This window comes from Salvia splendens, chromosome 14 (assembly GCF_004379255.2).
Source record: "Salvia splendens isolate huo1 chromosome 14, SspV2, whole genome shotgun sequence".
NCBI lineage: Eukaryota > Viridiplantae > Streptophyta > Magnoliopsida > Lamiales > Lamiaceae > Salvia > Salvia splendens.
The window spans coordinates 24449421-24471411 of NC_056045.1; the positions used below are offsets into that span (position 1 = coordinate 24449421).

Below are 21991 nucleotides of genomic sequence, written 5' to 3' on the forward strand. Positions count from 1 at the left end.
TTGGTGGTATTTAATTAATCTCCTTATAATGTTTATATATGTTAGTTCCTAAATAAATTGGTTGTATTTAATTATATGTGACAAGAGGATAAAAATGAAGCACATAAGTCGATTGTTTGGTGATAGATTGATTTATACATACTCTAATCACATTGATTGTTGACTAAATGAAATCCTAAAAACTCATAATTATTGTAGCAATGCACTCTCGCCCGGACAAATGCGCCGACAAGTCTTAATATCATGCACTAGTATGTATACATATACAGATCAATAATGGTTTTTTATGAAAAACGTCTTATCAAATGAGTTGTACGCCATAGTCTCAGTGTATTTCAATAAACTATATTTTCCTTAAAAGAAGAAATAGCCAAAAATCAAGTTATACAATAGCTTGGCTAATAGAAGGAAAATTTCAAAATAAAAAAAAATAGGAAAAGAAATGGCGCGGCAATAAATCGATGATTCAAAAAATGGGTAGCTCTTCTCCCCTTTCCGCGAATTCCAGCCAACTCGGGCGACGTCAGCTATGGAAGCGCGAGTCGACTCAGCCGCCCAAATTCTGAAATACGACAAAAATGAGAAACCCCTTCTCCGCCTTCTCGCCGAAGCTCTCCTCCTTTTCTACACGTGTTATCCCTCCCCTCTCTTTATAACGCCTCCGCACACCACCGCCAACCCTCACTTACACAAACCCTCAATTCCCTAATGGCTTCTTCTCCCGCCGCCGCGAGAGACGCCACGGCGCCGTTCCAGCCAGTTTACCTCCACCAGCTCTACCGCGATCCCGCCCCCGAGCCCCTTCCCTTCGTCCGCCGCGAGATGCTCTTCTTCTGCCGCACCTTGAAGTGGTGCGTCCTCGGCTTCATCTTCCTCGCGAGCTTCCTCGTGCTGATGTGGATAATTTTCCACCCTAGCTTCCCGCTCCTCAACGTCTCCTCCGCCTCCATGTCGCCCGTCGCCTTCACCGCCTCCGCCGCCTCCGCCGAGTGCAACATCACCTTTATCCTCACCAATCCAAACCACCACCTCACAGCATTATACGATCGTATGGAAATCTCCCTGCTCTACGCATCGCAGCAGGTTCCCCTCTCGAATTTCCACCAGCCGCCAATCGTGCAGCCCAAGCGCGGCCAGACGACTTTGCAGGCTAATCTCAGCTTCTCCGGCATCGATCTCGGCGGTGGCATGGTCAGTGCGATGAAGCAGGACTTGGATCGCGGGAGCTTGGGGCTTACGATTAAGATTTTCTCGGTGATTAAATTTAGGAATGGGAAATGGAAGACCAAGTCTCGTTACATGAGGGCTTACTGTCCTGGTGTAAGTTTCGGCTTTGTTTCGAGTAACAAGTCTGGCATCTTCTTGAATCCGTATCAGGAATGTCAGGTTTATCTTTACTCCAAGGGAAATTGATGTATGTTTGTAAGATGCATCTATAGAGCAAGCAGTAGATCGATGCAAACGACCTAAAATAACCGTTATTATTACCGGTCTCATTGGCTTTTATTTGATCCATGTATACTTCATTAATGATGCTTCTACAGTTCAATAAATTCTTTTAACTTGGGAACATTCAACCTGTTGTAGCTCACCTTTGTGCGATTGAGATAGATCTTTGTTTTCATTTCTAAATGCTATAAATGACAGCTTTTGGCTGAAGATGTTAAGTTACATGAAATAGAATCTCTGATAATCGAAGATGGTTGAGTGTTGTTTTGTAGTTGTCTGCTCATTTTTTATCGTAAAGTGTTTGGTTTCTATGTCTTGCCTGGCTCTTTATAATCTATATTTCAGCTTCTATCATTTGCTTTACGAACTAGCCTTTATTTTACTCACTGTTCATATGTATGTCATTCTCACTCCCTATGATGAATATTTATTTGAACTTCGAATTTTCTTCATTGTGATGAATATATGAATCATATGAGTATGATTTTTGCAACTATGAAATCTTTCATCATCGAACGAACTTATGTGCTTTTTGCTTTTTCTACTGATGTGCATCATTAATATGTGCTTGATTTCCTGTACAACAATGTGTATGGTCTCAACGTGCAGTTCCCTTTTTAGGTCTGTTGTAATGCCCTGATTTTTCTGTTCATAGTTTACTGTTTATCATAGTTGAAATCATTTTTAGTATTTCGTGATTGGAAATTCATTGGAATATTTATGCAAATAACTGCCCTTCCATAACTGGTTACAAATTTTGTTCTTGTTCGGGTGCATAGTAATTACAGAACTTCCTTAAAAATTGCAGAACAGTTAGTTATTAAACTGTTTTGGTCTGGCTCTCTGGTATTGAAGCTTTTCCTTGATACCTAAAATCGCTTATCTGAAGATTTTGTCGCCTCTTGAGAAGTGGCTTAACCCTTGGACAGCAACGGTATCATTGAATTAATTGACCTTTGTCGTGACGTTACTAACTTCCTTTACATCAAGCTCCATCTTTTTTGGTTTCACATAAATTGAAACACGTGTTGCTATCTAGTCAACTCTAGGTTTACGTCAAGTCTAGCGAATAAATGTAACATGTAATAGGTTGTGTTATCATAATTTTATCATACAGATAGATATGTGCCAGGAGTTCCACTGAAAAAAATTAACACATCACTGCTTTCATGGACAATAAAAATTGCCTTCATGTTTTTTCAAGTTGATTTAAATTTCTAATTAGCTTTTATAGAGGCTATCAAGGGAAATTGTAGAATAAAAAGCTTATTATTTTTCATAAGTTTTTTTCCCTGAAACCCATAGATTGATAGTAGGTTGGTTATTTGCAAAGATAAAAACTCATGGCTTGCCACATCTCGCCATATTATTTGTTAATGCAGCATAGTCCATTTTGTGAGTCTATTTGTCAATGAAGCATGTAGGCTTTTACTCACATGATAGTCCAATGTATTTACAATACAAAACTTATATGTTAATATATTGTTCCTTCAACTGAATTAAATGCAAAGGTTCAGATTTGATTACATGATCTCTTTCATCATCTGTGAGTTGATTGCATTGTTTGGAAATAACTTAAGTTTTTTGTTGTAAATAAAAGAAAAGAAGAACGAGATTCTCAACGTTTACTATTGTTTGCATGAAAATGTTTATCCTCCAAACCTATATTGTAATCTTGGTTATATAAGTGCTGTCAATTCATGATTCTATTCTTCTTCAGTAGTAATCAAATGCAGGCACATCTTCTTCTGGTGACAATCCGTTGAAAGGGATATGATCATGAAACATCTTGGTTTGTACTCCAAACAAGAGAAATATTATACACCTAACTTATTCCTCAAAATCTAGCATGGCGTTTCCATCACTACATGGTAATAAGATTCGCAATCAGGTGCGTGTCACTTTATTTATCTGTTTATATGATCATTTTCTTGTCTCCGTGTGTGTGTGTGTGTTGAGCTTACATGCAGATAACTCCACCAAGCTAGATTTTAGAAACTATAGTTTTCCAGTTGTGATGCTGAAAGCTTTTAAGGTATATATTTGTTGCCTTCTTCATCTTTTCTAGATTTTTGCTTCATATTCTATTTGTTTCTTGAACTTAGATTCAGTTTCTTTACCAGATGGGTGCATGGTTCACTTCACTTGATAAGATTCATGGTTGTCATGGTTGTTTTACTTGCTCAGCATACATCATAAGTCTATGTATTGATACTGTAGGTTTATGGAATTATATTTGTTTGCTCACAGCAGTATGCACTTGGCAATTTTTTGTTATTTATCAACAAACATGGATGTTGAAGATTGAAATCAATGTCCTTAAAAAGCCAAAAAAGTTAAAAGGGAAAAAAAATCGAAGCAAGGATTGCGTGTTAATAGAGTGGTTGAGTGCTGGTTATTATATCAGTTCAAAATTTGAGTGACATCTATATTTTAACTCGTAGATGATGGACTCAAATTTAGTTGTCCATCCTGTATTCTTGCCCATTGCCAATAATAATCTTTTCCTTCTTCTTGGTTTTCTTTGAAGGCTGTTGGTGAATAAATCAATTATCAGTTGGTGAGCGGAGTTAGAGCCTGCATTTTTAAATACAAATGGAGAGTTCCAAAAAAAACTTGAGTGATCCTATGCCCTTTCTCAAATATTATGTGTTTATCTTAGTTTCAAGAAGTTTTGTTGCAGCACACTTAAATGTTCTAATTCGGATAACTGACTCCTAGTTATTGACTGACAATTTCGGTTGATGGAAGGCTGAGCAGTTGCAAAATTTCCAGCGTTGTATTTTTATACTATGGTGAGGAAGGACAATTTTCCAGCTTCTCAATTTTGTAAAAACCCTTCAATTCTCCCAAGCCATTTCTTTTTACAGTGGTATTGCTTCGTAACTTGATTTCTCTTGTTTATGATCTCATTTGTTACGACATGATAACTTTACTGCTTATTGTAGTATTATTGCAAGTATGGAATGTTAGTATGTTTCCTATTATAGCTTTGCGAAAGAGGTAAACCATGGTCTGTGTATGCTATCCATTTAGCTGGTTATCCATCATGCTGTTTACTGAGTTTCTTGTGCACCTCTAAACTGACTGGGATTTGCACGAGTTTTATCTGAAAATGTTGGGCTACGTTGTGTGTAGACCATTGGATTGATTCTGCATGGCCGATCGAAAGAAGCAGATTTTGATAGATTGAGAGTGAAGATCCATGAATGAAGAATGTTGTTGTGGAATGATCTTCATCATCTCATTATGCTGTTGGTTGAATCCCTCAGATTTTGTTGGAGCTTTACTGAGGCATAGATGATTAATAGGCTTATTTCTTGAAAGGTTATAATTGATTGTTTATTTATCAAAATATTTCTTCCTTTCTTTTCCTTTTTAATTAACTCATATTCCCTATTGCACACCAAAACAATATAAGAGGTGTACATATTATATAATCAATGTGATTATTAAGATTATAATATGTTTTTCTGTCCTAACAAATTAAATTGTGCTTTCTCTTTATTATGAAGATATTATAATTCAAGGTCCAGGTATGATTCCTGCCTTTAATTATGAATACATAGGTAGATAGGTCCCTTTTTTGTAATTTTGTTGTGTGTATATTTCCTCTCATTACTGCTTTTCTTTCTGTTATTCTGTTTGGATTTTTGCAAGACTTTCCGCAGAGTTTTATCTCAATACATGCTTTATTCCTTTCCTCTTTTTTCTTTTTATCTCTCCTTCCTTTCGAATATTCAAATTCAATAGGTAATAACCCCTCATAATTCGTGGGTTTGTTAATGGAGTTCCAAGAAATAAAATTTCAAAATTTTATCTAGAAAAATACAAGAATCTTGTTCAAGTAGAGTAACTCAAATGGAAATAATAAAGTAATCCATAATTGTACAATATGCATAGATTTTATACGAGAACTGTGCATAATTTGATAGATTTGTTGAATTCGAGTGATGATAAGGCCATCCACAACGCTGTTTCTATACCGTTCCTTAAACTACTATCTGCGGGCCCCACTGTACTTTTTAACTCCATTTCTTAACTAAGGAACAGAACCTGCAACCCTCCGTTCCTTATCCGTTCCTTAACCGTTCCTTAAATTACTATTTATTCAATTTCATTTTTTATTTTTATTTTCAACTCAATTCAATTAACACAAACACACTTCATTAAACATTACTAATTGGAATAACAAAATTATAAAGAAGAATAATAAAACATTAAACATTACTAATTGGAATAACACATTACTCAATTCAATTAACACAAACACACTTCATTAAGCATTAAACATTACTAATTGGAATAACAAAACATTATTAAAAACCAAACCCTTCTTCTTCTTCCTCAACCTCCTCCACCACTGCGCTGCCCACCCCGACGCCACCCCCCTCCTCACCTTCAAATCCACCACCGACCCCTCCAACTCCCTCCTCCGCACGACGCAATGGGCGTCACGCACACGCAGGGGCGAGCCACGTCGCCGAAGCGCGTGGCGGCACACACCGTGCCGCGTCTCGTGCCGGCGGCACCCGGAACGACATGGGAACGACACGCCGACGGAACGCAGCGCCGCAACGCGTCGCGCACCGGTTTCGTTCCGCCGGAACGAAAGGCGGAACGGCCGCGACCCGCGTTGCGGGTGCTCTAAACAACCAAATTTTGTACAATAAAAATAAGGTTATATTAATAATTTGATTTATTAATTATATAATAAAATAATAAATATAGTAAGTGGACAAGTTAAAAACACTTATTAGCCTTTAACCTCATTTTTTATTTTTATATTTGAATTTCCTTTCTATTATTTTTAAAATTTGAATTAAAGTATGCACTAATAATATTTATGGTTTCAAAAAGGTAAAAAAAATTATACACAAATTATAAATATATGACCACAACATTATGCACTTTTCATATACTATATATGTATCCATATATTTTAATTGAATGCATAAATAAACCTATTTTTTTCAAACAAACTATTGGCATGGTTGTACAAAATTTGTTACATAGATTTGTTGAATTCGATATGGGTTAAAAGCTTTCTCGAACTCTAAAGATGATAGAGGATAGGTTAAGGTTTCTCAAACCCCAAAGATGATTTAGTGTAGGGTCTTTCTGCAGGTGAAAATCAGATTAAGACAAAGAAAAGATAATAGAATAATATAGATTTAATTGGCAGTGCAAAAGCCTGGGGTATTTTGGGGATCTGATTCACTTCAAAGTCCTGAGTGGGTATCCTTGTCTCTATTTAATTTTGATGTCACAAATACGCTTAATCCTCTTTTCCATTTCTTCTTTGTCATGACTCGTATATACGATCCTTACAAAAATAAAAGTTAGTGCTGAGTAACTGAATAGGCGAGTTTGTATTAATTTTATATTAAATTAATTTCTTTTAGGATTTACTTGATGTCTCTTGATCTATATATTTAATTTTTTTTGTCTTTCTTCTTTATATTTACAAAACCTATGACATGTAATATTTAAAATATTGGTAGAACAAAATATTTTATCAAGGGATCGGAATATGTTTATGGCGTATTAATTATTGTAAGCATTTGGACCCTAAACATAGGGTGATCAACCTTACATGAATAGATATTTACAAAAAGAGTACTCATAAAGAATAATATAGTAGTAAAAGTTTTTATAAAACAAATGTATAATAATTACTTTAAGTTTTTGTAACACAAATGCATAATAATAGTTAGGTTTATTCAGTAATATAAAGGTTGTAAAGTAATATAGAAACTTAGATTAGTAAACACATAATGATTTAATGTAGGGCCTTTCATCTCTCTAAAGTGGTATATCCTTTGTCCCCTTTTATTTTGAGGTCCCAAATATGCCTTATCCTCCCCTTTTCCCTTTCTTCTTTGTCATGACTCGAATATCCTCCTAACCAAAATAAAATATAGAGAGTATTCATTATGGTAAAATATCTAATTGTATAAATCAAACAAACAAGTAGAAATACACAGGTACTTGCATGCATGCCTGTATACAATAAGATACTACTCCTACTTCATTAGGTTCTCAAAGGAAAAATATTTAAAATTCACAACTATTTTAAAATATTTCATTAAAATCCATAACTAAATTAACATTGAAAGAGCTTAGCTTAAACTATTCAAAACAGAGGACCTACTTTTGAAATATTGCGGAAGCATTAATTGCATGGCTTAAACAAATCATAATTATATCGATTTGCTCAATAAATTATACCGAGTTAATTATCTCTACTCCATAGTCCATATATATATGAAGGTAGCTTGCTTTTCTTTTACTGTATATCAGTGACACTTTTTCACATGCTATGTACCCATCCTAATTATAATATTCTTGCTCTCACTTGTTTCCCTTTTATATTTTTTAGTATATACATTTTTTAAAATCTGCAAACATACATATTAATGCGGTTGCAAAATAAGGACATCAATGCCGCCCAAATTAGGATCCCGTAGCTAGAATGATATGAATAACCCACTAAATTTATAGAATTAGGATTATAAATTATTAACCTGATAAAATTCCAACTTAATTAATCCGCACTCTTGATTAACTCACAATTCGAAAAGGGGGGACTCGAAACTCGATGGGTTAGCCTAAGGTTTAACTATTGTATATACCGTGCCTTGTCTGAAAAATGATTATTGCACTTCAATGATGATTTTGATAACAATCAATTAGTCCACAATCAAATAGGACTAACTCGAAATTGATTGAGATGTCCCAATCGTTTTTAAGAGCATCCGCAATGGGGCGGACGATAGGCCGTTCGATGCCTCAGGCGCAGAGGCGGACACAGAAATAAATACGAGTAGGGGCTAAATTTTTAAAATTTTATTTAAAAATAAATTTATAAGTAACTTAGATTATCAATAGGGGCCTTTATACTATAATATGTGTAAAATATGGATACATTTTAAAACTTTATAATAGAAAATTTTAAAAAAATTAGATTCATTAGGGGCTAAAGCCCTACCCCATTTATATATAGGTCCGCCCTTGCTCGGGCGCGCCATCGTCCGCCCACTGTGGGTGCGCGGACGATGCCCGATGCATCGTCCGCGCCCTATAGATCATCCGCGGACGATAGGGCATCATCTGCGCCATCGTTCGCCCACTGTGGGCGACGCGGACGATGCAATGCGTTTTTGTTTTTTTTTAATTCTGAAAAATTTATTTATATAAATACCCCCTACCCCAACTTCATTTGTAACCTTTCCATTCACTTTATCACACTCAAATTACACTATAAAATGGATTTCGGTGAATAACCAAGTCCGAATAGTCCGATGTTTGGGGGTGGTGCACGTTGGTCGGGTACAGACCCTGACGAATATCGGTCGTTCAACACCAACACGCAGTACGATCCTGAATTCAGTACGGATTCGTACGGTCTGTCTGACATGGAGCCGTCTCCAACTCGCCCCGCCACGCCCTCCGCCCCCGCCAGAAAGAAGCAGAACCGGCACCTGGCGTACAAGGTGCCACCTCCGGAAACGAATGAAGAGTACGCCTCCGGGAGGACGAACTACCAACCGGATGAAACCCTCGTCTTGGCGAGGTGTTGGGTGGATATTTCGGAGGACCCGGTATTCGCGAACAACCAAAAGCAGGTTGCGCATCGCCGAGCGCTACAATGAGGCGAAGCCGCCGAGCGCGTACAAGTGCCATAGGGAGCAGCTCCGCAAGCACTTGGATCAGGTGAAGAAGCAAGTCAACCTGTTCTTGGTGGAGTACGAGAAGTGCTCGAGGGAGCAGGGAAGCGGCGAGAGCTTGAGCGATGTGCGCGATAGAGCGTTATTGTCGTACCAGTCAATGTACAACGACTTCAGCATTTCAACATCTGGGTGCTCTTGAAGGACAAGTAGAAGTTCCAGGGTGTGATTCTGCCATCGGCTGCGCCAAAAAGGACGAGGACCACCGAAGCCGGTGCTTACACAAGCAGCAAAAACGGCGCATATCCGGTGGACCTCAACCGGACGATGTACGAGGAGGAGAGTTCCGGCACACTGGTGTCTTCCCGACGTCCCATTGGCGCCAAGGCTGCGAAAAACAAGGGAAAGGCGAAGGCGACATCCTCCTCGCAAGCCGCGGCCGCCCCCCTTCGCCGATCCCGACCCCGACCCCGGCGGTACTTGCCTACGCGGAGTTGGCAGCGACCGCCAACCGGAGGACGTTGTTGGGCACGCACAACGCCCTCATGCAATGTCAGGACCCAGCCAAAGCCGAATACCTCCAGGGGATGATCGATGAGCTGCGCCGCAAGTTGAGACTTTTGTAGAGTAGTCAACTTTTTTTCATTTCTAACTCGTGTAAAACTTTTTTTTTATCAATGTTGGAATTGCCGTTTTTAATTAATCGTGGTATTTTTTAATTATTTTGCATTGACATATTTGAAAACATTTAAATTAATTAACAAAATAATAGTGAAACCTATAAAGCGGCCTTTAGGGCGGCTTATAGGGCGCCCCACTGCAGGTGGAAGGGTAGGAGGATAAAATGCTGACGTGGCGGTGCATAGGGCGGGCTTTAGGGCGCCCCACTGCTAATACTCTACTGGTAGTGCTGACGAAGGAGCCAAGATAGAAACTTCGTATATTCCATGCCTTTTTTTCCTTTATCCACGAAAATTACATATTTTGGAGTCCTTTTATTCTATCGATTGAACAAAATTCAATATTTTACATGTGCATAACATATCTACAAATAAGTATGATTATTGCATATGCCTCGTATTACTTTTTATGATGCATCATGATATCCTAAAACCGCCGACACCCCACTAACTGCAACCCCACACTTGAGAAATTAGAAATTTAGAACCCTATATTACTACTCACCCAATTCCCATTTTTCTCCACCCCCAAACCTCCCTTCCACCACCACCACCACCACCATGTCGGAGAAAGTATGCGACCACCACGATACCGCCCGGCGCAAGATGGCCCGGCGGTGCGGCGCAGCCCTCCTAAGCTTCGTGTTCGTGTTCCTCCTCATCGTCCTCCTCGTGTGGGCCATCCTCCAGCCCAAGAAGCCCCGCTTCACCCTCCAAGACGCCACCATCTTCAACCTCAACATCTCCGCCCCCAACGTCATCTCCACAACCGTCCAAGTCACCGTCAACTCCCGCAACCCCAACTCCCGCATCGGCGTCTACTACGACCGCCTCGACGTCTTCGCCACCTACCGCAGCCAGCAGATCAGCTACTACACAGTAATAACATAAATCCATAGAGTTTCATCCTAAAACCAATTAGCAATACCAGAACAGAATCATTAAACATATAGTTATATATAAAACATTACTATTATATTTATTTTTCTTTATAGACTTATAATGATTTCAGTTCTCTTTTCGCATACTATGTGTGAAATATTATTAATATTTATTTTTCTTTCATTTGCCAACAGGTGATCCCGCCCGTCTACCAGGGCCACAAGGACGTCAATGTGTGGTCCCCATTCCTCTACGGCAACAACGTCCCCGTGGCCCCTTACAACGGCATCGCCCTCGCTCAGGATCAGAGCAACGGCGCCATCAACCTCCTCATCAAGATCAACGGCCGCGTCCGCTGGAAGGTCGGATCCTTCATCTCCGGCCGCTACCACCTCCACGTCGCCTGCGCCGCCTATATCCCCATCGGAAATAGTAAGAACACCGGCATCGTCATCGGCAATGCAGTTAAGTATCAGCTTTCACAGAGTTGTACTGTCAATGTTTGATTGATTTTTATTTCCAGCTGCTTCTTTTTTTTGGTTTATGTTTTCATCTTAATTTAAGAATTGTATATTTGCTGGAAATAATGTGTGAGGTGAGATGAGGGAGGAGATCAGGGAGGTCAATGCGAAATTTGCAATCTTGTATTATTACACTTGATTATTTAATGTTTATGCTTTAGTTTTAAGCTATTATATGTAATAATTGTTTCTTTTATTGGAAACTTTTAATGAAGCTCAAGTTATAGTTGAGTAGAGTTGATTGTTTCACACAAACAATATCTATACGTAAATATATCTTCCCTCCTCCTATTCTTCCTCTTCAAGTGTTTACAGTTGTATATTATGTATAAAAAAAATACACATACAACTAATTATCTAATTACAAGAAACATCATAGATGAATTATAAAATGGGAGAATGTCAAACATTACTCTCAAAATTTTGAAATTGGACACTTGTTAGATAACATGAAAAAAAAGCTAGGAGAGTCATCACTCTCCAACGGATCTAAATTATATTGATCAATTGGGTTAGTTAATCGGTATTAATAGCTAATTAATTTATAGTATAATTAGTATGTGTAGTGATTAAATGTGTATAGTGTAAGTTTGATTGAATTTGTAGTGATCCTATGTATTGATTAAAGTGGTAGACCCAGCACCCATGTGACTGTAGCTGTTCAAGATTGTTCTAGTCTACCAAACTACGCCACCTTTTTTGCATTTTTGTCTTCTAACCCTATTTTTGGGGTAGTATTTTTGCCTTTATTTCATTTTCAACATAAATAATGCACCGGTTTAGATAGTAAATAAAATCGATGGTCTATTCTCTATTGAGGCGAAAGAGATTTTAGTAATTTCTCAATTCGCTTTTCGTTAACTAGAATTAGTTCATGGTGGTTGCTAATGTGATTGTTAAAAATATTACAGTATATCTATTAGACTATTACAGTCACATGTAATTAATAGGTTATTACATATTTTCAGGACAAAATAAACATTATTCGCAGGTCGATCCATGGGCCATTTTAAATTCTTTTAGTATATAAATAAGTCACTATAGTATATTTACTCTCATTTCTATTATCGGTGGTGATTATGTGTGGGTTTGTGAGAGTAAGTAATGAATTCAGAAATGAAATCTCAAATTGTATACGGCGTTACTTAATACTAGTAAAAAAAACCTGCATAATAATTTATTCATTAAATTCTAACAAATCATAACTACTATAGAAAAAAGGACTTTGTCATGTACCAATATTTTTAAATTGATCAGAATAAAGAATGTCTAAAATACAATTAGGCCATTCTGCATACGACTCAATGGTATGGTGCTAAAGCATGAGTCGTGCAATTTGCTTCATGATCGACATAATTAATTGATAAAATCATAAAATGCATGTCGTTTGGCGTCACGATATAAATAAAAATCATCAAGCAATATACATATATATATTCTCTACTTCCTTCAAACAATTCCTTGGAAGACCTCAAATCTATTGTACCTTTTTAAAGGAAAGTGCTCACCCAAACTAGGGACGTAAATATTGCCAAAAATCTGCTTGCTGATCTAAATTTAGAGTATTATAACCCCATAAAATTCCTAACTTATTAGCATGCGTTCAATGACTCGATTAGCTTACAATTTGAGTAGGATTTATTCATAATCAGATGAGCTAGAAATTTGATTGTCGTTTGATAAAATCATATAAGTTAGTCATCAAGTTATGCCAAACCAAAATCTTACGTCTTTGACTAGAAAATTTAAACAAATTATTAATTTAATTATGAAATCAGAACAAATTAATGCTCCACTTTTTAACTAACTAGTGTTAACACCCGCGCTATACACGGGACAAACGATTTTCAAATAATGAAGAAAAATTATAAGATAAATAAATTAAAAAATAGGATAATAAGAATATAATGACATTTATGATTAAGAATATGTGTTAATTACAATAAATATAAACAATAACAAAAAGAAAAATGCACTCCTCCCAACTCACTCTAAATCAAACATTTCATATTTAGCAAACGATACCTATGATCTAAGCGGAGTAAAATAAAATAAAATAAATAAAACATATATTAGATGAAAAGAATAACATTGCAACATTAATATATACTAATATGATAACAAAAAAACAGCAGATTATAAGTTCATAAAATATGTGATGTGTGAGATTTGAGAGCAAGGTATCTATATTAACACTGAATCAAATATATACATATAAAAACATGTTTCAAGTAACTATAAATAAAAAAATACAAATGGTAATTACAAGATATTTTTTTAAATTTCAAAATGATAGTTCAAAATTTTGGAACACCAAAAAGTTGTTCGTTAAAAAAAATAAAGAGTTCAAAAATTTGGAACACCAAAAAATTGCTTCCATAAATGAAAATATAATAAATAAAAGTAACAACCCACTAATTAGTTCACAAGTTCTGTAAAATTGCTTTGTAAACAACATTTACAGTGGAATCACCACTTATCTAATCTTCATCTTTACAGACTAAAATCTTCAAACTTTCACGACCCGTGACTCTATATACAACAATGTAAAGCTGTCCATGACTGAAAAGAGGCTTTCGAATCAGAGTTCGGTATGCTATCAATTATAATTTTTAGTAATAACGCAGAGTTGTCCATGTAAGACGGTTATATTTTTAGTAATAACACTATCAATTATAATTATGGGACTCTTAACGGATCCACCAACATCAACTGCACAAAGAAAAATTAAAATTAGAAGGGTCAAACTAAAATATATAGTTAAAGTAATTTTAAAATAAATATATATATACATGAATACTAACATATTATTTACCTTTTTCTGGGACAAATTGCATTGGAAACATATAATTAATTTATATTGTTTTGCAGGAAAAGATTTTTGTGTTTAATTGACTCTCTCTCTCCATTTATGTGTCTATCTCTCGGTCTATATTTCTCTCTCTCTCTCCACTGGCGGAGCTAATTAAGGACAAGGGGGGACGGTGGTACCCCCAAAATTCTGTAATTATTGTTATTTGAGAGTAACCAATGTCAAAGCTATCACAATAGTCCAATGGCGTTGCACTCCTTTCTCATTGCTTAGATCACGTGTTCGATTCTATTTGGACACCAATTTAATTTTCTTAATTTGTTAAAACAAATTGGTGTCTAGAACTGTAACTATTGGAAATATTTTCAATAATACTTTCCCAAAATAATGTAAAAGATGATTTCTGAGTAACGGTATTATTTCATGTAAAAATTTATCGCATCCCCAAATCAAAAGTTCTGGATCTCTCTCTCCCTCCTAAATTTGTGATATTATTCTCCTTTCTCTCTTTTATTTATTTTATCTCTCACTATTATCTTCACACGTACCGTCACATTCATAATTTCTTATATTTACATGATATAAAATTTATGAAATTTACACATTGATACTATTCAGTTTCCAATTATATATATTTATTGCAAATTTTTTATTTCATGAACTAATAATAAAGAGAAATTCTAATGTAAGTAGATAAAAAAAGATAAAAAAACTATTATGATATTTATAATTAAGAAGTAATGTTAATTATAATAAGTATACATAACATTATAAACAATTAAAAATAGTATAAACAATAACAAACCATCCTAAATGAAACATTTCATATTCGGCAAACAATTTTATATTGTACAATTTTAATGTCTGATATGAGCGGCATAAAATAAAATAAAATAAAATAAAATAAATGACAAATAGGAGATGTATGACTAAGGATCAAAGAGTATAAGTTAATTAGAATAGCGTTAACACCCATGTCATGCGCGTAAGATATTCAAATAAAAAATATAAATTCCAATGAATTTATAGGAAATAAGAAATCGTAAAATCATGAACACTTCTAGAATGAGAAATATACTTATCTAATACATTTTATACCGCCTTAAGTTCTAATGTGATTGCAGTAAAATAAAATAAAACATACAATAAAGAGAAGATAATGATATTTATATTTAAGAATATGTCTTAATTAGAATAAGATATATTACAAATAAAGGAAAATGTGTGATGAAGGATCAATGAGGAAAAAATCACATAATTTAAATAAATAAAATAATTAAATGATATTTATAAAATTAATTATACTTAAAATAAAAAGAGAAAACAAATACGATTTAAAGTCGACAAATGGATATTACTCTTACTCACAATATATGAATTATCTTTTCATCATGAACAACATAACTTATAATTATGGAACTTTTAATAGATCTATCAACATTAGCTACACAAAAAAAATTATTATTAGTAGGATCAATGTAAATGAAATAAAAAAAATTAATATTTTTTTATATTTCACACAATTTATATAATTTACTACAATAATTATTAACAATTAACATAAATTTTGGCACATACTACCAAAAAACATACTCGGCACACAATTCAATATATTTTTAATTTATCAAATCAATAGAGAAAAACACATTTGTTAATTAGAATTAAGATTAAAAAAACTAAAAAAGAGATATAAATGATGAGTGAGATTTGAGAGCAAAGTATATACAACCACTAAATCATATATATACATATAAAAACTGGTTTCAAGTATCTACAAATAAAAAAAAGATATATATCAATTGTTTTAAATAAAATAAACCAATATGTAAGAAACATAAGAAATAGTCAAATTAAATTAATAAGTAATGCCAAAATAAAATGAGAGCCCAATAGTTAGGAATCAAAGCATTATCACTCTAGAATAAAGAAATGATAATGTTGTCACGCCCGCTTTTCCTAAGGATAGGAAGTACGGTGGACCGCGACTAGGGGAGGAATAAAGAAGCGGGGAAGAAAGGGGGAAACAAGAATACTTGACCCGAAAACATTTAATAAAAGAAAGTTCACTTCAAACATTGTACTGTGACGACATTACTAAAGTTAAAGTAATCAGAGTTTAAATAAAAACATTGTATCGGATTACAAAGTAGCGGAAAAGACCAAGAGATAGACAATGCCGGGTATGACGACACGACACCATCCAAAAGGCAAAGTAAAAACACAATTTTGACTTTAATTGCTCAACATCCGTCATCCCCCATCGTCGCTCAACCTGCACATTAAGAAAACAACATGCAGGGCTGAGTACTTATTTCACTCAGTGGACACACGCCAAAATCATAGTTTGTCATGCCATAACAGTGTAACCTTGGGGTTTTAAGTGTAAAGAAAATAACCCAAGTACACTAAAACATATTTCATAAATTTGACTGCGCAGTCATTTTCAGATATTGCCACCCTTATTCCCACCATCATACACTATCTGATCCAACGGGTGACAAGGGGCGTGGCCACACCCAAGGTCAACTAGACCGGCCAACTTGTTCTCAGATGGCTCCCGATCTCGTGTACACTAGCCTGAGGGTTCGCAGCCCAACAGACCCGAATTCGATTAAACATATGTGGTAAACCACTTCAGATAGGTTTCAAAACAAAACAGTTGGCAAGACAAACAGTTCACCTCCATAAACATTTCCGGAACAGCGTCCGTAGTAAAGATAACCCACAAAATAGTAGGGTAGAAAAGCCCACCTCAATTGCTTAGCTTTTAAACAGTTTCCTTCTTCAACCATAATTGCCTCGCAAAAGTTCACCCTTTTTGAAAGATAAATGAGAATCATGATTAGACTCAGGGAAGACGAGACTTAGTCAACAATGCATGTTTTCTACGTGGATGACTTCAATATCTAGCACGTTACACATACACACACTTAACAACATCCTATAAGTCAAGCACACAGAAACACGCGTCCGAGACACACCATGCACGCACCCGACACGCATACCACGTACCCAAGACACGCACACGACTCGCACACGACACACACACAACTCTCACACCCCCGGCATACCCTTACTGCACAAACGGCTCACTTGGCTCGGAAAAGGTTCGGAAAAAGGCTCGGCGTCTCGGCCTGGCTCGGTACCTCGGCCGGCTGTCTCGGTCCTGGCCGAGCCTGGCTCGGTTGCTGTCTCGGCGTCTCGGCCTGGCTCGGTGTCTCGGCCGACTGTCTCGGCCGCCTGGCTCGGTACCTCGGCCGGCTGTCTCAGCCGTCTGGCTCGGTCCTGGCTCGGCACCTCGTCCGGATGTCTCGGCCGTCTGGCTCGGTACCTCGGCCGCCTGTCTCGGCACCTTGCTCGGCACATGTCTCGGCGTCTGGCTCGGTACCTCGGCCGCCTGTCTCGGCACCTGGCTCGGCACATGTCTCGGCGTCTGACTCGGCACCTCGGCCGCCTGTCTCGGCACCTGGCTCGGCACATGTCTCGGCGTCTGACTCGGCCCTGGCTCGGCACCTGTCTCGGCACTGACTCGACACCTGTCTCGGCACCTGTCTCGGCACTGACTCGACACCTGTCTCGGCACCTGACTCGGCACCTGTCTCGGCACCTGGCTCGGTCACGTGCACACACCTACTTTCCCCCAACCAACGATTCTCAAACCTTATACGACATTCACAACACACATTCTACATCCCAAAACACACCCGAAAACATGAGATCAAACCTCCAAAACTCTCCACAACACCACCCTAGGCCAAACCCTAAAACTCTCGGCCAACACACACAAAACACTCGAACCAAACGCTGATTCCTCCGAGCCATCCCTTGGCCAAACACACCCACATACATCACAATATCAAAACACCCAGATTCACACCCATTGCACAAAAACACATCACCCAGAAACGTACATCTCGCAGAACTGCGCAGTTTACTTACAAAAATCATTATAAAATCATCCGACGTCCAATGAAGCTGAAATTTACACACCACACAGAAGACACACCCAAGTTTATACAGTTAAAATTTCGTACCAAAAGGAGATCGTTTGATCAGTCAAAAAGGGGTCGGAACCCACTGTCAGTCACCACCGAAAACATACCCCACACAAACACATGATCACAAAACCTATTCAGCATCTAAAACATTCAAAACGTCCTAAATGCATGTGGTTCGGGTATGGAAATAGGGTTTTGGACTACCTTCTCGAAGAGTTCAAATGTAGTTCGAAAGCCTTCCCTACTCCGACTCCAAATCGGTACGCGAGAGTGTGATACCTTGATGAATTCAAGAAATCAATGAGAGGGAGTGAGTGGGGGAAAGGTGAGAACCGAGAGGGAGAAAGAGAGAGAGACCTTACCGGTGTTGAGAACAAAAGCGAGAGGGAGATGAGAGAAACCAATGATTGTGATTGGAAAGGGGATAATGTATCGGTTATGTGGGAGTGGGGAGGTTGAGAAAATAGTGGGGTGAGGGGGAGGGGTTTCGAAAATAGGGAGAGAGAGGTTTAATTTGTTAATTAGGATTTTAATTCATAGCTTAATTAATTATTTCAATTACATGTTGCTTAGGTAAATAAAATCATATCCACAACAAGATATAAATCAAATAAGACTTACCAAACCATATCTTAAACAAGATATTCACAAAATTCATTCCTTAATAAAAACAATATTCAATATTTTTTTTTTCCGGATATTACAAATGTAAAAATATTTTTCAATTAAGTAAGACTATTAATTTATTACTCTCATTATTATTATTATCATTAGAAAACTTAACAAATTAAGTAATTCTTTGATTGCCTTGGCTGCATAGTTTTATTCAAATAATAAATAATACGTACATATAATATCCACCGACTCTAAGCTGCAATCTCAAACTAATTGGTATGACGAAATAGAAAACAATTACCAAGGTTGATGCTCCTAATTATATGCCGTAATTTTTTGTAGCGTGAATACACATGCTTCAAATTCCACATGACCGACTATCCTAAACAATGATTAAATCTTGAAATTAAATGCGTGCATTAGTATAAAAATAGAGATTAATATGTAAGACCAAAGATTTTGAAATTTGAGTCTATAATTACATAATCTTTAAAAAATTTATTTATTAAGAGTTTAGATTTTGTATCCAAGTGAAATAAATAACTCAGCCGCTTCAGCCATGGGCCTGAGTTGAGCCAATCCTCAAGCTGCACAGCCCGATACAGGGCTGGGCTACTCTACTAGTGATAACTTGGTTTGGTCATAAACTGGCTATTCGGAATAAACAAACGAAATTAAAATTAATTGAACCAAAAATGGATTACATATTGCAGAAATTCTGATATATCAACAGAAACAGAAGATTTATAGAATATGTGGTTAAAGGCATCCTGTTTATACATCATATCCAACCGAAGCCAAGACATATACATGCACAAAGAAGAAAGGTTCACTCTGTTATGTTAAAACAGAGCTTGGCCTCATCCCAGGGGCCATTTATCTCAAATTTGTACTCTTGAATTCTAATCAGCCAATAGGGGCAGACCAAATTAACAAACACCAATATGCTCATCAACAAAATAAAGAGCAATTGGTGCAAGTGGTAAACAAAAAACAGAGTTACAGCCATCAGACCCAACGAGAAACACAAATGTAACCGGAAAGAGTATTTCTTGATACAATAACTAACAAATGGAGCAAACAAGAAGACTTGCAAGGAGAACAGAACGATAGCAAAAACATGGAGTCTTGAAGGAAGTCGGGAAGCAACCAGAAGTGAAGCAACTATAGAAACATTAAGAGAAATATTGTTCGTGAAGGTAGAAAACTCTAGAGCCCCGGGAGCTTCTGCCGTGGAACTAGAATAGTTATGCAGAAACAAATGGAGTACGACAAGAGAAGCCGTGAGTGCCCAAATGGTATCTGAACTTATGGAGCGTGTCAAAGTGTGATAGATAGGAGATAAAATGTATAGGCCGGTTATGAAGAAAGAGGTTCTGAGAATGTAATTGAGAAGTAGCTCAAACGATAACATTTCTGCTGTCAAGAGAACAACTACAAAACCCCACCCAAGAAGAGCAATGTCAAGTAACAAGAGAGACTGTTCGCTAAAGATGGATCTAAGTGTATACGTCCAGACCAAGACAACAAGAGCAACAACACACAAATATTGTGAGATGGAAACCGCATCAAGAATCACCTTAACCAGATCTCTTTTCACAACATTGGCATTCATAATCATGTCTTCTAGGAAAGACTCATCTGTATGATTGTCATCAAACCCGGGCTGCATCCCACCATATGCAACTTTCCTCCATTTATGAATTGTTGGAGATGAACTCTTACGCAAGTGGGAATCCATTTATTTTCCACACCAATATGACACCTGAACAAATATTTATTTAAGAGACTGTTAGCTAGCACCAAATGGCTGCAAAAGCACAAGATACAACAGTACACCAGATATTTCAGTCTTAGTAGTTATTTTAGATCATATCTCACAAAATCATTCTAATGCAAGAATTCAAATGGTTTGCCATTTGTGGATCCAATTATCACATAAACATGAAAAAATATAAATATTAACTATACCAACAAAAGCGTTACATATGCTCTTTTAGCAATTTATTATGCTTTAAGACTAATAATAACACAAATCACGTTGGAATGTCTGATTTTGCAACATATACGGCAGTAACAGTAGCCGAGTGAACTAGAAAAGGGGAGTTCAAGGAATCAAGTCAGATTTAAATATCAACTTCTGCTTAAACGCCGGTAAAGCTCGGGTATGATTTTCTCTACCCAAGTTCGTCCGCTGAGTCTAACTAGGAAAGTATCTTTTAATTCACATTCTTAGAGCATCATTATACAATGAACAAATCATCAATCCATGGCAACACCTAACCGTTCGGTAAGTATATTTTCTCTTCAACATTTTTTTCCCAAAGTTATAGCTTTTCAACAGTGTTCCTTTTGCGGGAAGGTTAAACGCACCCGCATTTCTAATATCTAATCCACTGAACTACAATGCACCATCAATCATACTTCCCACTCAAACATATTACCAGCAAATTGGCATTCTCATGATCACAATTGAATCACATCATTTACTCTTTGCTATTTCTCAGCCCATAAATCTTTCGATAAATTGTTTAATGAAAAATAATGGAGCTGGGGCGAGTAGGGGAAAGGAGGTACTCTAATTGCGTCGAGTCGGTGAACGGAGCTGAGATCGAGAATAGGCGTCTAGTGCCGGCCGGAAGGGGGGCTCTGCTGCGGGAGTCGTCACGTCTGGGAGGCTGCTACGGCGAGGAGCAGCGGGGACGAAGAAATGACAACGAGGCGGAGGTACCGCGTGGCGGTCGGCGAATTTTCGCGGAAGAAAGATAGAGAGAATTAGGGATTTGGATTTGATTTTTTTGTTAAGGAATACGTTAAAACCAAGCCCCAAATTTGAATTAAAAAATCTGAACAGCAAAAATCATTTGGTTAAAATCCAATGCTGCTAAAACCATAAACTTTAATTAAATTTGATACGGACTTGAGATCAAAGTTAACATTTTGGAAATCGCTTTTAATTCATTATAATCGTAATTAATGTTTTGTTTTATAATATACTATGTTTTAGTGTTGTAAGTACTCCATTAAATACAGCAAAATAAGAATGAAAATACATAAAAGAAAGAGAATGGAATGAGTGTCAAATGTGTCGTTTTGTTCCTTACAGCCAGCGTTTTGAGCGCAGCAAATTGTGCTGTGATTTTTATAACAGAAGGGGATCTTAGGCCATCCGCAACGCTGTCTCTTAACCGTCTCATCTCTTAATTATTCATGGGTCTTACTGTACTTTTCACTCCATCTCTTAACCATCACATCCCTCAACTATTCATTCAATCTCATTTTTTTTATTTCCAACAAATTCAATTAATAAAAACACACTTCATTAAATAAAATAAAATTATAATTTAAAATCCTAAAAAATAAA

The 21991-nt window shown here is 36.8% G+C and overlaps 2 protein-coding genes across 2 annotated transcripts; one reads left to right on the forward strand and one right to left on the reverse strand.

Annotated features, from left to right (window-relative positions):
* Positions 1-10218: 10218 nt before the first annotated feature.
* Positions 10219-11438, forward strand: LOC121766081 (NDR1/HIN1-like protein 1). Its single transcript, XM_042162418.1, has 2 exons — positions 10219-10678; positions 10876-11438. Exons 1-2 carry the CDS (start codon positions 10361-10363, stop codon positions 11185-11187), a joined length of 630 nt encoding a protein of 209 aa, XP_042018352.1. The 5' UTR covers positions 10219-10360; the 3' UTR covers positions 11188-11438.
* Positions 11439-19353: 7915 nt separating this feature from the next.
* Positions 19354-21513, reverse strand: LOC121763489 (phosphatidylinositol N-acetylglucosaminyltransferase subunit C-like). The gene is made up of 2 exons (XM_042159509.1): positions 21205-21513; positions 19354-20392 (listed from the first exon to the last, which is right to left on the reverse strand). Exon 2 carries the CDS (start codon positions 20366-20368, stop codon positions 19457-19459), a length of 912 nt encoding a protein of 303 aa, XP_042015443.1. The 5' UTR covers positions 20369-20392; positions 21205-21513; the 3' UTR covers positions 19354-19456.
* Between the last annotated feature and the right edge of the window lie 478 nt (positions 21514-21991).